Source organism: Fusarium redolens (assembly GCF_020744475.1).
Source record: "Fusarium redolens strain MPI-CAGE-AT-0023 chromosome Unknown BKA55scaffold_4, whole genome shotgun sequence".
NCBI classification, from domain to species: Eukaryota; Fungi; Ascomycota; class Sordariomycetes; order Hypocreales; family Nectriaceae; genus Fusarium; species Fusarium redolens.
The window spans coordinates 809,399-828,506 of NW_025763667.1; the positions used below are offsets into that span (position 1 = coordinate 809,399).

A 19,108-nucleotide genomic window follows, 5' to 3' on the forward strand; every position below is an offset into this window, starting at 1 on the left:
AAGAAGAACTTGATGAGACTGGGACTCGAACCCAGGAGGATTGCTCCACCAGGAAATTGGTGTTAAGGTTAACCTTAACCTGGCGCCATAACCAACTCGGCCATCTCACCGGTAATTGGATGCTAATCAAGCAGCCAATTGGAGCTTATAGCCGCAGCGTGCTTAACCTGTAAGTTGAAGATTTCACAAGCTCAGAACGATCACGCATTTGCCACGTCAGGGTTTCTGCTCACGTTTCTTTGGTGTGGAGTGAAGAGGAATTCAAATCTCCTAACATCTGAGTTTGGTCTGGGTAAAGAGGGGTTGTGTAGTCAAGGAGAGGTTTGTCCTATCAAATTATACCCCGTCAATTATCCTTCAGGCACTGACCAATCATGACTATAGTATAAGAAAGTAACTTATTCTCTCCTCTCAACCAAACAATTGTCTCTCTCATATTCTTAACGATTCGATTTCTAAGCTGTCTCTTTCTTGTGAAGCACGCTCTGTATGCAGAAATTGCCCGTCTTCACCTCATAACTTTGTTCACCTCCATAACCTATAAACATGAGGGGAAACGCTATCTTCCCAACACTGACAATCACGCGCCTTAACTGGGTCTCTCTATTTGTTTTTACCCTTAAATACTTCAACATTGCGTTGCCAGTGACTCATTGCCGTGACTTCTGTATCATGTGAAAGCTTACACAGGCCAGAGTACCAGAACTCTCAACATGAGGGCATCATGACCCTCGTGATCATGAGAATAGAGTAGTATAAGACCATAGACTCTTCCACATCCCCGAGGTTCCCTTTTTCTCTTCTATCGTAGATTGAGGTCAAGCAGCTCTGTTGCCTCTTTTGAATCCTGCCCGTCCAAATGATATTGGCTCATGGTGGCTTTTCTTTCTTCTTTTCCCTGATAGCCTATACTTTAGCATGGACTTAAGGATGCACGTATCAAATAAGAAGCTTTTCAACATGAACTTCTCCAATAATGCGTGACCTATCCGCGCTCTTTCTTGAGTTGACACGTAGTAACCTGTTCACGAACTCAAACACTCTGCTACTGACAGCCCCCTCTAACTTTTTTGGATACATACCATCACTTCGGCCAGGGCTATGGGCCTAACGAAATGAACTCAAATTCCCTTCGTCTATAAATTCATGCTCTTCCTACCATTCCGCGTCGCGGAAATCTTTCCTCTTCATCTTCCAGATTTTCCAAGCACACTGCAAGCAAGCACTTCTTTCACTCTTCACTTTCAGTTTCAACTTGCTGCTGTCTTTCAGACCGTGCGCACTGCTTATTCAAGTCTTGGATCATCAGCTTCTTCACTCTTCTTTCTCTTTATTTATCTCTCTATCATACTACTTGTCATCCTCACTCTCTTACTACTCTTCATCACCTCATCATACTTTACAGCTCTGTGTTTTACATCCCGTCACAATGTCTAACACACCTATTTTCAACAGCGACCCACATGAGGTTGCCGAGGATTTTGACGCCAGCTCTCTTTTACCTCCCAGACTGGCATCATCTTCTCGACAAAACACACAAACTTCTATCACACCTTCTGTGTTCACTTCGGTATCTTCAAGCCACACTTCTACTCCATCGTCTAATCAAGGAGAGTCTGATGCTTTAGCTGGAGGCAACACCATTTTGGGCATTTCTTTTGGATCTGTTCCTCCTCCCAACACTCCAGCTGAGAACAATGATGTCGTCTCTCTTCAAAACAAATCGTCGTCTAAATCTGGCTGGACAGGAGAATATTCTGATCCTGGTACTCCCACTTTCAGCATGTCTAAATCTGGTTGGACAGGCGAATACTCTGATCCTGGTACTCCCAATGCGAGCAAGTCTAAGCTTTGCTGGACAGGAGAGTATTCGACCGCCGGTGTTGAGCCTGAACATTTGATCTCAAGACTCAGCACTGTGGCCAACAAGTCAGAGGATGCATCTGGCATGACCCAGAATGGAGAGGAGAAGAAATCTTCTGACGAAAACTCTTGGTCTGAAGGTGATGACAATGCTTTCACTGTCAGAGACATCTCCTCTGAGAACAAAGACGTAGCCAGACTGGCACGTCAGGCTGTCGGGCGAGTAACTCCCCGTTCAGTCATGGATTCTCTAGACGTCAAGAATGTCAAGTCTGGTGTTGTCTCTGTCACCAAGCCAACAGTCCAACCTCAATCTTCTGTTCTTTGCAACATTGAAGATGAGGCTGTTCCTGAGGCTAAAGAGGCTGTGGTGTCTTCTCCCGCTGAGCAAGTTTCTGCCAAAGACATTGAGTTTGTCAAGGGAGAAAAGGCCACTATTATGGGTCGCATTTTTTGCTGCGCGCGCGCTTTGAAAAGTGGCAGCAAACCCAAGCCTCAGATACCAGTCAAACAACCCAAGCACGCCACTCTCTTGCCAGAAAAGTCTTGCCTCAAGCCAGCTGCTTCTACTCTCCTTGACGCCACTGAGGAAGAAAGTCCTATTCAAGCTGTCTCTGCACCCAAGCCCCAAAAAAGCAACAATGTCACTTTCAACCTAGACGAGACAGCCAACAGTGAGAAGTCTAAGCCCAAGCCAAAGCCAAAGTCTAAGTGCAACCTCAGATTCAATAGGGCACGATGCCCCCTCCTCAAAATGAGAATAAACATTCAGGAGGCCAGAGACACTCCCAATGAGGATGCAGAACTTGATGATCTAAATTCACCATTTGCATCACAAGACTTGGAAATACAACGCCGTCTTGCAAAAGCGGCTTGTTACCGAGAGGCAAATGAACGCACTTCAATTATTCGGGGCTCGCTGGACTTTCTCTTGGTTGTCTCTGATAGAGTCGACACTGTTGCTTCTGATCGCATCAGTGCTCTCTTGAGCCGGGTTGCTGATAGGGGTCTTGGGAGCTATACTGGTGAAGAAAGGGATCATGTGAATCCTCATCAGTATGGGAATCAGGTTGATCAGAGCCTGTACCGTTCTAAGGAGACGGCTATGTCTTATTTGAGAAGACGACAGCCTCGCAATGTTATTCGTCTTGGGACTCCTTGGATGAGGGATTTGCAATAATGAGTTTTTTTTTTTTTTTTTCGATGAATATTACTTTTTCGGGGGGGTATGGGATGGGTTTTGCTTGGTCTGGTGTTGGAGTTTGATGAATGGAGTTATTTGAACTTTTGAAGGGCATGGGATGATTGATGATACATGGCAGCGGCACCTCAGATGATGAAAGAGGTTGCAATAACATATATATCCATTTCTTTGATGAAAAGACATTTTTTCTTGTTTCTCAAAATGATCTATCTCGTAAGGTCTCTCAGTGACATGTCACTCCTGGACACCTCCAATCGTCTCCGGTCATGTCTCTCCTCATATTTGGGTTTGTAACAATGAATTGTAACAGTCATGAGATTTATTTGGCTCCAAAACTTTTTTCCCTTTTGTATCAATATGTTGAGCAACAAGTCAGTCTCTTCAATAACTTGCTCGCTCCGTCATTTGAATAAAAAAGCGATGTATTTAAAGCAAATATCTTTGCGGTATTTATTGTACCGAAAACTTTTGTAGACTGGTTCCCGAAGATAATTTCCCATGTACCAAAATAGTAACTCTCCTTTTGTTTAAAACGCCCATATCATAGTCCCCATGGCGCAGATCCCAGATTCGGTATTGAGGCTACCAAGGAAGTTAAAGGGAGAAGGGTCGCTTCAAAGCGAAAGGTTTCCTTTGGGAGTGTCCAACCTCGAAAGAAGCCTGCTGGAAACAAATCCAATAAGCAAAACGGCGACAACAACGAGGCCGTCGATCAAGCGGTGCCTAGTGAGGACGAAGATGAAGATGTCTTTACGTTTGACTACAGCGACGATGATATGCCAACCAAGCGGGAGCCCAAGCGTGAGGGTAGTGATGACGGAGAAGAAATGGACATCAAGGAAGAGGAATCGGAGGATGCGCACCAGTTCTCCCATGAGGAGGATGAGTGATATGGATACAGTATTCAGGAAAATCATCATGGAATGGTCTCTTAACGACTGGCGATGGCATAGGGTTTCAAGCAGAAAGGACGTGCCTCTTTTGGTGCACATGGGAACATTTCTGATCCAGATTCTAGAAGCATTATTAATGCCACAAGAACATTTGCTTTAATCATATTAGAGTTTGTTGCTGTTAAAGAGAAACTGACACGTCGAGAGACTATCGCTTCAGTCCTTCAAAGTGACTCTTTAATTACTTCTGTCGAAGTCGTTAGCCTAGATTGGTGGCCCTGGGGTGCATGCCCCCGTTCTCTGTGCAGTCCTCATCCGCGAGCAACAAGATTGGGCATGGGCTCCTCAAGGTTCGATGCGTGATAAAAACACATTGAGTAACAGTCACGGCGGCTTGAAAACTGCCGTCTCCCTCTAATCTTTATAGAACTCTGCAGTTAACGTCTACTTCCTCTCCCTCCTATCGTGGCCTACGCTCCGAGAATGGTATGTCGACTTGTGGCATGCCCGCACAGAAAGTTCTCTTGGTCGCTAGCGGTCTCAAATTGTTGCTTCTACACGAACCCAAGTCTTGAACGCCCAAGTGAAAGAGCTCGTGAAGCAGCTCGGGAGCGGGCTCAGCCAAAGGAGGGGAGGGCTTAGAGCGTGAATGTCTAAGTAATTAGGCAGATAATTCTTCCGAGTATTCGGGAACTAGGATGCTGATTTGTCCATCTGTTGAGGGGCGTTGGGTATTTCTACATGCCAATGGGAACATGCACATTCGTTTTCCGAGTTATTAGAGGAAGTAGGTATCTGATAGATTTTCCAAGTTTCATTTGCTGTCCGACCACTCCTCGCGGATCATACAAGATGCTGCACTTTCTGGACAAATAAGGATCAGGATAGAATAGGGGTAGTCACGCGCATTGAGTTCCACCACATCATTTTCTGTTCTTGGAACAAATCACATAGTCTCATCCAATACACGGCCGGCTTTATATCCCGCAATTTGACGTAATGCAGCCTGCAGGCAGGTCCAAAACGACATTTTAGCCCGTATGTATATGCCGCAGCTGAAAGAGATCCGGAGCAATAAGCCTACCGCTTTCTTGCGAGTGGTTCATTGAACCATGAGGCTTTGCTCATGACGCTATGTGGTTGGGCACAGGTTTCGGAGGCCGGGCCATCCATCGTCACTTTGGTATTGGAGTTTCTGCTGCGCAAATGTCCTGGAGTCGGGCTTTCTTATTGTACCAAACAGCAAGTACTATTACGCAGTCTCCTAGATTCTTTCTGTCGTTTATCCGCCGCAGCGGTTAGAAGAATAATCATGAGAACTATGGAGGATTATCTGCATACCACGACGTTCTACTAATATGTATGTACCGTTGGCGCCGTCCTCTCCACTGAGAGGCGACCTCATGTCTCACATGTGGTTTGCAATCCTAGGAAAACCGGTCTCCTAAACAACCGCTTCCCCGCTGAAGGTAGCTTTGCCAAGTCCGACCCTTTTTAGAAACCTTTTAATCCCGCCGCCATATATCACACAGGAACCGTAGGCCGTATATACCATCCACAACCCCTCTTTCGGCATAACCCCTCTTTCGGCAAGCAAAATAAAAAAAGCTTCACCAAAACTCATCAACTTCACTTACACAAATATTGGCCAAAATAAATAGCTACTTGGAGGACAATGCCTTTGCTGATTATAGAAATGATTGGAGTTAACGATTGTAGCCCTCTAAGGCTGTGCGGGGTACGCGATGTATGCATACCGTGATATGGAAATAGTGTTAATTCGATCATCAAGTTCTTCACCGCTCTTTTCTGTGTTTTTTGGCCTTTATCTGCGACAACATATGAAAATGCCTAGGTCAAGACTTCGATGGAAATACACAGAGGAAGATATGGCAGAGGCCATATTGGATGTTACTGATAATGGTTTTTCACCTCCTCAAGCCGCTCAGAGACGGGGAGTGCCTCGGAGCACTCTAATCGACAGACTTAACGGCCGCGGGGCCGTGAAAGAGCAGGTCCACCCTTATCGACGCTTGTCCAAGAGCCAAGAGGATAGGCTCGCTTTCTGGATACTCCGTCAGGAGTCTTTGGGCTATGCTCCGTCCCACAGTCAGATCCGCGCTTGCGTCATGGGCCTGCTGAGACAGCAGGGCGAACATCCCGACTTAGGACGCAACTGGGTGAACAAGTTTATCAATCGCCGTGCAGACCTAAAGACCAAGATGGGCAGACGTCAAGAAGCCAAGAGGTTCGACTCTTTCACACCTAGAGCGGTTCATTGGTACTTTGATATCAGGGAGGGCCAATATGGTTGGATCAAGCCTGAAAACACCGTCAACGTTGATGAGGGGGGTATTATGACTGGTTTCGGCAAGCATTCACCTCTATTCCCTGTCAATGCTTGAGTTTTGGCCGACTAACCCTCTGGGTTCAGGTCTAGATAGCCTGGTCGTTGGAAGCGCGGACCCGAAGCGCAAGGCGTTTCTCAAGGGACCACAAACTCGGAATTGGACTTCATTCATCGAAGCTATCACCGCTGACGGCCGCGCTTTAGTTCCTGGCATAATATTCAAGGGGAAACAACTCCAGAAACAGTGGTTTCTTGATGAGTTCAAGCAGATAGCAGACTGGTATTATATAACATCGCCCAACGGGTGGACTGATGACCACATAGGCATTGAATGGCTTGAAAGAGTTTATCTGCCCCAGACTACGCCTGCCGACGACTCTGATGCGAGACTGATCATTTTAGATGGTCATGGAAGCCATGCAACAGTATGTTCACTATTTTCCCCACCTCAAGATCAGTGCTGAGTGATGGAAGGATGAATGGATGGCCACGTGCTTTTTGAACAACGTTTATTGCTGCTATCTACCAGCACACTGCTCTCATGGACTCCAGCCACTGGACAATGGAGTATTTAATGCGTCGAAGGCTGCATATCGACGAGAGTTGGAAAAGTTCGCTTCGTTGACTGATTCCGCTCCAATGGACAAGGTCAATTTCATCAGGGCCTACGCCAAGGCTCGCCGAGTTGGAATGACCAAGAAGAACATACTGTCTGGCTGGAGGGTCACTGGGAACTGGCCAATTTCACGTGCGAAAGCGTTACGGCACCCTGAAATCCAACAAGATGGGCCAAACGGCAACCCAAGAGTGACTCCTGAACCCAGGCCTTATCTTGGCTCGGACGATACGCCACAGACGAGCCGTCAAATTCGTGACCTTGGGTTGAACAAAACACCAAAGACGCGGAGACGGTATAACGTGATAGCCAAGGGCTTTGAAGCTCAACAGCAGACAGTAGCGGCGCATACGCAGAGGATTGCCAGCCTAGAGGAAGAATTGGCTCGGCTGAAAAGAGGGAAGAAGAGGAAGGCGGTGCCGAATCCTAACAAACGTTTTATGACTCTTGGAGAGACTCTAGCTAGTAAAGAGTGCATACCAGAAGGGGCGACTCGTTATATGCCTGTTGGGGTGGAATTTGTCTCTTCAAGCGAGCAAGAGTCAGAATCGGAGGCTGGTTCTGTCATCGAAGTCAGAGAGGAAAACATACCCCACCAACCACCCAGGCGGTCGCGGCGGGTGGCGAAAAAAACCAGAGTACAATAGATAAACCCTATTTATGATTTATGAAACGAAAAATTTCACGGATTTCTATCAATTCGGTCAAGTTCTGTGTAAGTGAAGTTGTTGATTTTTGGTGGTGGCTTTTTTATTTTGCTTGCCGAAAGAGGGGTTATGCCGAAAGAGGGGTTGTGGATGGTATGCAGCCCGGGAATTATACGAGATATTTGCATTAGCTGTCCTACAATGAGCCAGGATGTAACCTTGTTTTTACACCGCAGAGCATACTCAACCAAGGAGTTCTAGCTGAACTGTTAAACGATGTTCTTGTCTCCAGACCAGCGATGTATGAAATTCTCACCTCTACAGTGACTACACGTCTAATTATACGTCTGCAAAATATTAAATGTTTAAGCGATACAGACCCAGAATAGATTCTCCGTAATTGCTGCCTTTTCCTGATATATAGTGTCATTGCTGAATCAGTCGCTCTATCAAGGCTGGTTTCTGGCTTTCTGCCGACGGAACTCGGTGACTTTTTACCTTCGGTCCCGAGCTAGTTTTACACTGCCGATACGAAACCATGTAGAGGTTCTACCTGACTTGCCTCGTCCCCCTAGGGTTTTGGACGAATCTCGTCTAGCCATTGCTTCTAGACAACGTTGTGAACTCCATAATACGACTTTGCAAATATAAAGCGAGGCGAATATCTATAAAAGCTTAGACATTTCCCGTTCATGCTACCTTTCTGACTACCTCACTCATAGCAGTATCTCAAATCTCAGACTGTAACCTATAAAGATGCGTTTCAACATTATCACTTCATCCATTCTTCTCGCTCAGAGCACATGCCTAGCTGCTCCCGCGGACGGCATTGACTCGTCCCAAGGCGTTTCTCTCGTTTCGGGGAACAAGCTCGAGGCTCGTGATACGTACGATTGCAATGGAAGCGGACTTTGCGGGGCGATTACCGTCAAAGATTGCGATGACGCCGTCAACAACAGGCTGATTCGTAACAACGCTGTTAACTATGGCGCACCTGGGTAAGTCGACTCTGATCAAACAACAGGACTATGTAGACCTAACAGCCGCTATCAGGAGCGGGAGACCGCAGACAGGTACATGCCAAGGCTACTGCGGTATCTTCATCCAAGGAAGATCTACCTGTGCTCGCACGGGTAATCAAATTTGGTATGACTATCAGGACATCAGACGGTCAGGTTGCCGAATTTGCGGCACTAAGCATTGGGGAGATGGTTGCATGACGACTATCAACCGTGTCAGTGGCTGCAGTAACTGAAACTTGACGGTTTAAATATCTAGCAGTATCGAATGAAATATCTCATTCTTGAATACAGACCCCATGCTTTGTTCTTCAATTATCTTATATCCTGAGCGCAGTAGGCCTGTCCAATCCATCCAGCGCCGTGGAGCCAGTGAACGTAATCATTGTGCTGTATCTACTGGTCCAGGCCGAAGAACTACTTTTTCCCACCTGTCTAGTCACTGGTAGCCAGCTTTTGTACCCTCACCGGTGACAATTATTGTAAAGCTCGCTAGAAGTATTGATAAGGCACATTAGGTAAGGGTACTCCTCTTCTCTTGATCTTCATAGAACTATGCAGTAAACGTCTACTTCCTCTCCCTTCTCTTGACCATGATCTGCACACCACTCGGCGGAATATTCGCCTCAGCAATCCAATAATTCGGCGGTCTCTTTCCCTCATACTCATCCGCAAATATAATATCATAATTCCTCAACGCATAAGCCAAGATCATCTTCATCTCAAAGTCAATGAGGAACCGTCCCGGGCATGCATGCTTCCCATGTCCAAAGGTCAAGAACTCGGGCGACGTGGTGACAAATGTAACAGGCGGTGACTTTTCGTCGCGGTTAGCTGCTGTTTCGCGAACCCTCGAGAACCGAAATGGATCATATTGAAGACCGTCTTCGTAAAATTCGTTGTCGGTTTGTGCAGGGTGGCCCATGAATGAGATGATTGAACCCTTGGGAACGTGGTGCCCATCTTCTGTCTTGAAGTCATCAATCATGACTTTACGAAACAAAGCGCGTCCGCCGAAAGAACATAGACGAATTGACTCTCTCGCAACACTATCAGCGCGCGTCATAGCTTGAATACCGCTCTTGGTCCAATTAACAGAATCATCAGCCCCAAGAATACGATCCATCTCATCGCGCAGAGTAGCAATCGTATTATACTCCGCATCAGAGCCCAACACGTTCAAAAACAAATTGACAACTTGAATCTGCGTGTTATGAATTGATCCAAAGTTCTGAGCGACGACGCGACGAGCTAATGTCTCCATGTCGTTGACTTCATGCTGGCGTTGGCGAAGAGCGTAGTTGATCATCATTTGGACTTGGTCTTGCGGTTGAGGTTCGTCGGGGTGGTTGTTGATCATGTCGAAGCGCTGTTTGAGGAGAGGGATTATCCATTTCTTCATCTTGTTTACTTTTGTCTTGACGATTTGGCCGAAGAGTATTCCTGTTATGGGCTGTAGGATACGGGGGAGACCGCCTGTGAGACCGGCATTCATAATGAAGAGATCGTTAGTCTCGAGCGCAAGCTGCAGGTATTCCTTATTTCGACCTAATTAATCAGAAATGGTCCAAAGCAATTGATGTGATGGTTGACTTACAGAGTGGAAGTCCAACGGTGAAGCGACTGGCAGCCTGAGCAACGATCATCTTGACAGTCTTGGTAAGATCAATTCTCTTCCAATTCTCCGTATCAGTACCAAACTGCTCATCAAAAACCTCATGAAGCTCGTCCTTCATGTTATTCGCAATAATCTCAATCGCACGATTAAGATCATACTTGACAACAAGTCCCTGCCAAGGATCAACCACGTATTTATCGTGCCCAAGAGACCATCGAACTTGATCGACTTCAGCGAACGCTTGCTCCATATCTAGAACTTCTTCAGGTTGGTTGAGGACGCCTTTCATTTGGCTTTGTGGTAAGTAGACTTCTTTTCTGACGCCGAAGCCTGGAATAACGACGGGTTTGCCTTTCTTTAGGTACTGTGCTTTGTTAGTGGTGGTCATTGAGAGGGGAGGAAGGGTGTACTTCATGGTATGCTTCGTAAAAGAGTGCTTGACAATCTGTGAGATATGCCCATCGTGTACGAAGACTAAAGCGACGAGCGCCCTTTGGTTCTCTTATAAGCGGGATATCCGGTGGATAAGGAACACTAATAAGCTTCTCAGTCACATAAATCGCGATAACCCCAATGACAACAATTGAGGCAATTCCCAGCGGACTCGTCACGCTGGGAAGACGAGCCAACAGGCCCAACTCAGCACGGGACGACATCTTGAGAGAAATGAAGAACGGCCCAACACTCAAGCTGCAGCGAGGGGCCTACTGTATTTAATCCATCGCATGCCACTGGTGCAGGTGACAGCTGTGCATAAGCGCCTAAGCGCGGCACGGGATTCCGTTGCGAGGAGTCCGTTGCCTGATTAAAGACTGAAGGAATGCGCTGAAGAGGCACGGTTATGAGTGAAGATCCTTGTAGATTTGTAGATAGTGGTTTTACTACGCGGTAGTGCTGACGGCTAAGGTATGATGACAAGAACTTGGCGGTTAGGTCAACGACCCAAGAGATTCCAGAGAAGGTGATCATAAATCCAGACTATATCATCACAAAACTAACTCAATTATCATGAGTTAAAGTAACATCTTCTACAGGCCTATTGAATTGCTTGTTGTGTCTGCGTGGTCACATCCCGTCCCTCCTTCGAAGTTTGGGAGACGCCATCTTGTAGTCTGACAGGAACTTATTCGGCCTGTCGACCCAAAGATCCATTGTAAGCACTTGCTCACGCCTGATTCGAGGGTGCCTGGATGCTCGAACCAGTGAATGCCGCGAGCAGAATTTCAGGTGCCACACCTTTTGTAAACGAGTATGAACATCGCTGCGTTTTACCAGCAACGCTTCACAAGTCGGTTGGCTGGAGGTTTGTACGTGACTTATCACACAAACAACAAAGTGGGACAATATACTGTCTGGTAGAACAGGGCGAGATGATTAAGAAGCCACAGAGATTACAGAAACAAGTACAATGGTACATCTTATAAACAAAACACTTATACACAGACGTACCAAGCTCATAACCTCAGTTTCCATCTCCCAAGAGCCTCATTTCACGATCCAGGGTAGCTCCATCTCCACATCCCATAAGGCCAGGGTGTCCCTGAAAACCCACTGAATTTATTAACCCCTCTGCCTCCACGCGCCCATCTCCCTCCACCACCGCATAAAAATTTCCTCTCCAGCACTAAGCTGTCCCCCCCACGGCCATGAATCGTGATACCTGCATCATCTTCAACAAACAAGATTGAGCCCGGTTAGCTCAATCGGTAGAGCGTGAGACTCTTATGAGTACGCGATCTCAAGGTTGCGGGTTCGACCCCCGCATCGGGCTATTCCTATAAAAACAATTTTTTTGCTGATTCTTCATGATGTTCTGTGCGTAGACTTTGTATTGTAGAGAGTGAGTCAGAAGTGTAATTCTTTTTATCGTGAATGCTCGGTTATCTGAGGGTGATACCCCTCCATCGGAAGAGCGGGGCCGAAAAAGGGCGGCTCTTATCAGTTGATCACTCCCTTTCTACATCGTCATCATCTGCAAGACATCCCTCATTGAAACACTCGCTACCTGTGATACGCTCCAACGATAAGAGCAATATTGCAATCATGACGAGCGATAAACCATATAAACCTGCTCTTATTATAGTCGACTTTCAAGAAGACTTCTGCCCGCCTGTGAGTATCTCTTACATTGTTGGTCCATGGTGAGGAATGAGTTGGGAATGGCTTCAAATGAAGCCATGTGGATATTCTGCAGGAATGTTTCGAAGCCAAGACATGAGTATGTTGAAAGCTCGAGCGTGAGTTGCGCGCAATCTGGACATGCACGATGTTGGGGACCATATCTCGGCTTAAAACGCTTGCTATGAGACCATCATGTCGGTATAAATGTACCGAACCACGCCTTCTCACCCATCACTGCCTCTATTCACCTCCCATCTCACTCAAACACAGCTAACATCTCCAGTCCGGCTCCCTCGCCGTCCCTTCAGGCCGCACAATCGCCTCCCCAATAAACCACCTAACAACCCTCCCCTTCCCCCTCATCCTCGCAACAAAAGACTTCCACCCACCCTCCCACATATCCTTCGCCTCAAACCACCCCTCCTCAACACCATACACATCAACCACCGAAATCCAGCACCCTCACGATCCTTCCCGGAGCTACACAACAACCTTATGGCCAACACACTGCGTCCAAGGCACACCGGGGTGTGAGCTTGTACCGGAGCTGGATGTCTCTCGCGTTCATGCTGTTATTGAAAAGGGCCAGGATGAGCACGTGGAAATGTATAGTGCGTTTTATGATCCGTTTAGGGTGAGTGACAGTGGACTCGCGGGAATGTTGAGTGAACAGGGTGTTACCGATGTTTTTGTGGTTGGGTTGGCAGCGGATTTTTGTGTCAAAGCTACGGCGGAAGATGCGTTGCAGGAGGGCTATACGACATGGATTGTAAACGAAGGGACAAAGCCAGTCATGCCTGATAAGTGGGAGGAGTGCAAGAAGGATATGGAGGAGAAGGGTATCAACTTCACGTTCCTTGATGGAGATGCAGTGGCGAGAGTACAGACATATGCATGATTTAACAAAAAAAGGATTAAAATTGAATTGCGAAGTGGTACTTTAACATAACTACCATCTTCAATATTGCCATCTTTTGACGGCTGTATATGTATGTATGGATGCTTTCATCTTTCCAGAATGTCCAATGCAAAAACTCCATGCTGTGTGACCATCCACCCCATCCTTGACCATGTGTGAAGTGTGTCAGCCATGTTCTCGTCTATGTAAACTTTTTATCATCCGCTCGCCTCTACTCCTTCAAATGCAAAGTATTCGTTTATCGCTTTGACCTCTGAATAGCAGCGGCGCTCATCGATGTTGTTGACGCTGAACGCTCCTGAGCGTTGGTCATGGCCAAGGAGACGGGTGTCATGGGAGGAGCGGGGGTGGTGCTGCGAGAGGGAGCGGCACTTCGGTTGTGCTGCATGTGAGCCCGGACGAGATGGCCAGCGGCCAGGGCACTGCAGAGAGAAAGCTCGCCGGCAAGGACAGCTGCACCGATGATGCGGGCGAGACGGCGGGCGTTGTCTCCGGGGTTAGTGGGGTGAGAGCCTCGGACACCAAGGATATCAAGCATGGCGCTCTGAGGCTCGAGGATAGTACCGCCACCGAGAGTTCCGACTTCAAGCGAGGGCATAGAGACAGAGATCTGAAGAGCTCCATTGAGGCTGTAAACGTTAGCATATGTTCGGCTTGATATCTGGGACAAACTTACTTCTTCATGATGGTGATACAGTTGGCGCTCTCAACAACCTGAGCAGGGTCCTGACCGGTGGCCAGGAAAATAGCAGCGACGATGTTGGCAGCATGAGCGTTGAAACCACCCACTGAACCAGCCATAGCAGAACCAATCAAATTCTTAGCAACGTTAAGCTCAACGAGAGAGTCGACATCGCTCTTGAGAACGCTGCGAACAACCTCACCAGGGATGATGGCCTCAGCCACAACACCCTTACCACGTCCGTCGATCCAGTTGAGGGCCGCGGCCTTCTTATCCGTACAGTAGTTACCAGAGACAGAGATGATCTGCATGTCGTCGAACCCTCCATCGTTGGCCATGACACTGAGAGCATGCTCGACACCCTTGGAAATCATGTTCATACCCATAGCGTCACCGGTAGTGGTCTTGAATCGAATATACAGGTTGGTACCAGCAAGAGCGGTCTTCATGGACTGGAGACGGGCAAAGCGACTGGTAGAGTTGAAAGCCTTCTTCATCATATCCTGACCATCCTCAGAGTCAAGCCAGAGCTTGGCAGCACCAGCGCGCTCAAGTGTCTCGAAAGCAACACAAGGACCACGAGTCATACCATCGGCAGTGAGAACAGTAATAGCACCGCCACCAGAGTTGATGGCCTTGCAACCTCGACTAGCACTGGCAACCAAGACACCCTCAGTGGTAGCCATGGGGATGAAGTAGCTCTGTCCATCGATGACGAGAGGACCAGCAACACCGACAGGAAGAGGCATGTATCCAATGACGTTCTCACAGCATGCGCCGAAGACGCGCTCCCAGTTATAGTTCTCGTAAGGTAGCTTGGATCGGTCGAGCGAGTGGGTAACGTCAGTGGTGGCCTTGTTGCGGGCGATGATGCTTCGTCGAATCTTAACAGCGCGGGTGAAGTCACCGAGGGTCTTTTCAAGAGCGTAACCAGGAATCTTGCCACGCATAGAGAGAGAAATAATCTCTTCGTCAGTCATCTCGCGGACGCGCTTCTCGGCCAAAAGCTTCTCAAGTTCTTCGTTGCTTCGGTTGGGCATGTTCGCAGGACGAGCCTTGGTCATGTGAAGACCCTCGGCTTCGTCGTCAGTAATAGCAGGAGTGCTGGGCTCGGTTCGCATAGGAGTAGGAGGAACGTATTCGCCGAGGGGAAGAGTAGCGGAGCCGGTGTCGTTAAACTGCTGCGCACGGGCGAGCTCATTTCGGTCGATGCTGTGCTCGGGAACATTGGGGTCCTTAATTCCCCAGCGGGCGACATTGAAGAGGTAGCCGTTAAGAGCGACACTGAGAGCAAGGGCAATGACAATCCACTTGGACAGAACGGGGTCCTCAAGAGACTTGAGAATACCGCCAACCATGCGGCCGCCGACACCGTAGCCCTGGAAGTGGTGGTGGAAAGCATCGTTGTAGGCAGGGCTGTTGGCGGCAGAACCCAGGGCGTAGTGGATCGAAGGATACTCGAGCTCGTACTTGATGGGAGTCAAGACAGTGACCAAGGTAGGTCGGTTGTTGGCTTTGGCAGTAGCGAGGATCGCATCCAGGCCGTTGGAGGCAACCTTGAAGGGGTCGACAGACAGAGGAGCGACAACGCCGCCCAGGCTGCTCGCCCAGGTTCGGATGGTGGACATAGAGCTGGGGTTGCGGAACGGGATCGAGCAGATGTTAACAATGTTGACAAAGATGAAGCCGAGGATCATCAGAACCTTGAACTTGGGAATGCTGCTGCTCTTGCGGCCGAACAGAGAGGTGTCGCCCTTGACGCGGGTCAAGGCATCATCGTCTTTGGCGACGTTCTCGGCAACACGGCGACTAACACCATCATCCTCCAGAGCCATGCGCATATCGACATGGCGCTTGATACGGTTGATCTCAAGCTTTATGCTGAGAATAGCGGTGTAGAAGGTGAAGAGGAGGATGAAGTCGAAGAACAGGGTCCAGGCGGCCAAGAAACAGAACTGCTGAAGACCACCCTGAACACCAGAAGCAGCACCAATGACGAGTATGACGATCTCAATAGCGTAATCGCGGATGATCTCGAAACCCTTCTCCTTGATCGCGGCTTGAACGGCGTATTGGATCATGTTCTGCATGGAGCGCTCAGGAGATCGCTTGCCAGATTTGGAGTTCTGAGCCTGGATTCGTCGGTGCTCAATGGCGTGGGACATGACAGCGCGGGTCAGGACAATGTTCTTCTCGAAGCCAATGGTGACAACCAAGAAGGGGAGACCCTCAGACAGAAGAATGACGCTGATGGGAACACCTAGCTTGGTGGTGACGACAAGACCAAAGAGGAAGGCGAAGACGGAGGAGAACAGAGTGCAGATACCAAGCCAGAACTTGGAACCCATCTTGCGCATAGAGAGGAAGAGGGAAACAAATGTCAGATGCATGGCGATGTAGCCAAGAAGCATGATGACAATATCAAGAGTCTCGGCGTTCTTGAGAAGGTCGAGGAACTCGGTCCAAGCATTGCTAACCCACTGGACAACACTGTTGCGGGTGTTGACCTTGGCAGCCTTCATGATCCATGTTTTCTTCTCGCGTCCGTGCTTGGTCTCAATCTCGACGGCATCTTCGTTGGGAATCTCCTGGGCAGCAGCAAGGAACTCGGGGCCCTCAGAGTAAGGAAGAGCGTAGGCGAGGATACTGTCCTGAGAGTAGGCGGTGAACGGGTTCTGGGTAGAGGGAAGAGACGTAATAGACAAGTTCTGAGGGATAGGCACGTGGTGAGAGCGAGGAGCAGTGCTGGAGGATTCGGCGGAGAGGCTGTCGGGGAAGACAAGAGTCAGGAGGGCAAGGTGGTCGGCATCCGAGCCAGCATCGGCGACGGCGTCCTGCTCGACGGCCTTCCAGTTCCAAGCAGTCTCAGGTCCTGCGCGTAGGACTCGGCTACCTTCAACGAGGGTAGACCAATCGGCCTTACCAAGAGTGGCGCTCTCAACATCAGCGTTGAACAAGCTCTCCTGGAGAAGACCGACGTATGAAGTGCTCGCAAGGACGGCGACAACGACGACGGTATGGATCGGGTGAGAGCACGCGAGTCGAGAGAGGAACTGAGCGATGGGCGTGAGTCGCTTGGAAGCCCATGACGGCGTAGTTTTTTCGGTGACGGGAGCCTCGCCGCGGAAGCGCTTCGGCAGAAGAATCGAAGCCATGATGTCGGATTCGATTCGAGGATTGAAAGCGTTATTCGTCGATGTCGTTTACCACATTGATTTTGGTCTAAGCGCAGGTGTAAGTCCGGGGAAGGAGAAAAGATCTGGAGAAAAGGCGGGTATTTGAAGTAGCCATTGGCAACACCACAACAAAGAAATGGGTGCAACGATGGAGTAGATGACGAGTATGGGTGACGCTTAGGCAGATAAAATGTATTACTTACATTCCCTGAGTGACAGTCCTATTACTTCCAACTATTCGAGGCGGATGACCCAAAAACGCGGTGGGAGGTGGAGGGGCAAGGCGTTGAGGCCTAGCTGAGCTGGGGACAGCCACAGAAGAAAAAAAAGGGACGAATCAAAGGAGGCGACAACCACCAACTCGACAAGGCAACAGAGAAAGGAATGTTCTCTGATGTGAGAAGGGAAGCGATTACGACGGGAGGGGGATAGAAAAAAGAGAAGGAAGAAAAAAGAGGTAAAAGGGGGTCAAGAGGGTGTGGAGGGAGATTGAGATTGATGGGATGGTCCAAGAAGCGGGAAATGATGGAGACCGGAACAAAGTGGAGGGATATTCAAACTGTCGGTCGGAGGGTCGTAGGATCATAGGCAGTCTAGGCGGGAAACGACTATTCTGTTAGGGGACTCAACGTTTAACAAACGACCTAACGTAAAGATTAATACCGGTACAGTAAAGCCGAGACCTAATCTTGTTGTGGAGAAGGCCCTTGATCTCTTTCTTCCAAGGTAAAATGGCGGCGTTATCAATGAAATTACAGAGTAGAGCAGAATAAAAAAGATCAAAATGCCATCACCGATTCTCGAAATCAGAGTCTGACTGGCCAATTGAACTGCAAGTGCATGCGACAAACCAATCGGACTGCTTGTGTCATCACGGTACATTACCACAAGCTGCAAGATTCCGCGCTGAGCATAAGATTTGCGGATGGCTTGATGCACCGCTGGGAGAGGCCGCTGTTAGTGGCTTGCAGACACTGGTGTGGCGTATCGACCGCGTGGGCTACAGGGAAGACCTTGACTCCTTTCAGGGCGATCATAATGCAAGTATTTGACCTCCAAAAAGTCAGTTGACTTCTAGAAGAATACAGCTTCTCAAGATATTGTTCTCAGCACGGGCTTGAAGCATCTTCCTCCAACTGTGTTACCACAACTTCTCTTTGTCACCACCGCATGAATGCAAAAAGCCAAACGACTGTAACCATGCCACTATCTGACAGTCCAAAATGGAACCCTCTTTCACTTCCATGATGCTTGTCACTTCTTTAATCTTATCTCCCCTAGCTTCCATTTCGTAATCGTAAAAACCGAATACGCAAATAACCACTAAACCACCAACAGTGTCGTCACCAGCAATTAAATGATGATAATTACAGCCAATTTCAGTATTGATCTGGTATCACGCGTGTCTTTTCAGCTGTCCTTGGTTTTTTGATGATTTGAATCGAGGCGCAGTGACCAAGAATTGAAGGGAATTGAATAACGCGTGATCGTAAACGTAAAACGCGCCGCAGCGGGAAGGAAAGTGGAGGAAATACCCCTGATCATCCATCCACTTTCGAGGCCAACCGAAAAATGTCTGGGCTTTTTCTTCTCTTCGCTGTCAAATATCCATGTCACTTCGACCCAACAAGACGTAGCATTTGCAGTGGATTGGCAATTGACGCTCACACAATCATCTTTCATTCAATTCATGTTACTCACCGTACTCTACACAATTCCAATATTTCTCAAGTGAAGCTCTCACGACATCGTCGCAAAATATCGCCGGTCTCATCCGCGAAGAATCCCCGTTGTACGTAAAAACTCCACATTCTTCGTAGTCTTGGCGTTTCGCCCCACACCTTATCAATCAGTTCCTCCATGCCACCATCACCATTGAGGCTTTCACGAGCAGAATTCTCCGCGCTAGTTGAGCTTTGGTGGGGGTTAAGACGTGGCAAAGCTGCGATTTCGGCTTCTAGTGTGGTTTGAGATGCTCTAGAGGTTAGATTGATAAGATT

General features: G+C 48.3%; 6 protein-coding genes and 2 non-coding genes across 8 annotated transcripts; 5 read left to right on the forward strand and 3 right to left on the reverse strand.

Annotated features, from left to right (window-relative positions):
• Window positions 1-10: 10 nt before the first annotated feature.
• Window positions 11-110, reverse strand: BKA55DRAFT_t87. Its single transcript has one exon. It is a non-coding gene; the product is annotated as a tRNA-Leu (tRNA).
• A 1,319-nt stretch (window positions 111-1,429) lies between these two features.
• On the forward strand, window positions 1,430-3,043 carry BKA55DRAFT_591179 (uncharacterized protein; the record flags this gene model as incomplete). The annotated part of the gene is made up of 1 exon (XM_046195202.1): window positions 1,430-3,043. The coding sequence occupies one exon, from the start codon at window positions 1,430-1,432 to the stop codon at window positions 3,041-3,043; it is 1,614 nt and encodes a 537-aa protein (XP_046052815.1).
• Window positions 3,044-3,565: 522 nt separating this feature from the next.
• Window positions 3,566-3,957, forward strand: BKA55DRAFT_722112 (uncharacterized protein; the record flags this gene model as incomplete). The annotated part of the gene is made up of 2 exons (XM_046201028.1): window positions 3,566-3,578; window positions 3,629-3,957. The coding sequence occupies 2 exons, from the start codon at window positions 3,566-3,568 to the stop codon at window positions 3,955-3,957; spliced, it is 342 nt and encodes a 113-aa protein (XP_046052816.1).
• Window positions 3,958-8,329: 4,372 nt separating this feature from the next.
• On the forward strand, window positions 8,330-8,793 carry BKA55DRAFT_535948 (uncharacterized protein; the record flags this gene model as incomplete). The annotated part of the gene is made up of 3 exons (XM_046189759.1): window positions 8,330-8,571; window positions 8,617-8,646; window positions 8,733-8,793. 3 exons carry the CDS (start codon window positions 8,330-8,332, stop codon window positions 8,791-8,793), a joined length of 333 nt encoding a protein of 110 aa, XP_046052817.1.
• Window positions 8,794-9,160: 367 nt separating this feature from the next.
• Window positions 9,161-10,866, reverse strand: BKA55DRAFT_504984 (cytochrome P450; the record flags this gene model as incomplete). The annotated part of the gene is made up of 3 exons (XM_046187151.1): window positions 9,161-10,140; window positions 10,190-10,574; window positions 10,621-10,866. 3 exons carry the CDS (start codon window positions 10,864-10,866, stop codon window positions 9,161-9,163), a joined length of 1,611 nt encoding a protein of 536 aa, XP_046052818.1.
• A 1,032-nt stretch (window positions 10,867-11,898) lies between these two features.
• Window positions 11,899-11,981, forward strand: BKA55DRAFT_t71. Its single transcript has one exon. It is a non-coding gene; the product is annotated as a tRNA-Lys (tRNA).
• Window positions 11,982-12,253: 272 nt separating this feature from the next.
• BKA55DRAFT_591181 (Isochorismatase-like protein) lies at window positions 12,254-13,229 on the forward strand (the record flags this gene model as incomplete). Its single annotated transcript, XM_046195203.1, has 2 exons — window positions 12,254-12,322; window positions 12,615-13,229. 2 exons carry the CDS (start codon window positions 12,254-12,256, stop codon window positions 13,227-13,229), a joined length of 684 nt encoding a protein of 227 aa, XP_046052819.1.
• A 259-nt stretch (window positions 13,230-13,488) lies between these two features.
• Window positions 13,489-17,087, reverse strand: BKA55DRAFT_591182 (hydroxymethylglutaryl-coenzyme A reductase-domain-containing protein; the record flags this gene model as incomplete). Its single annotated transcript, XM_046195204.1, has 2 exons — window positions 13,489-13,879; window positions 13,927-17,087. The coding sequence occupies 2 exons, from the start codon at window positions 17,085-17,087 to the stop codon at window positions 13,489-13,491; spliced, it is 3,552 nt and encodes a 1,183-aa protein (XP_046052820.1).
• Between the last annotated feature and the right edge of the window lie 2,021 nt (window positions 17,088-19,108).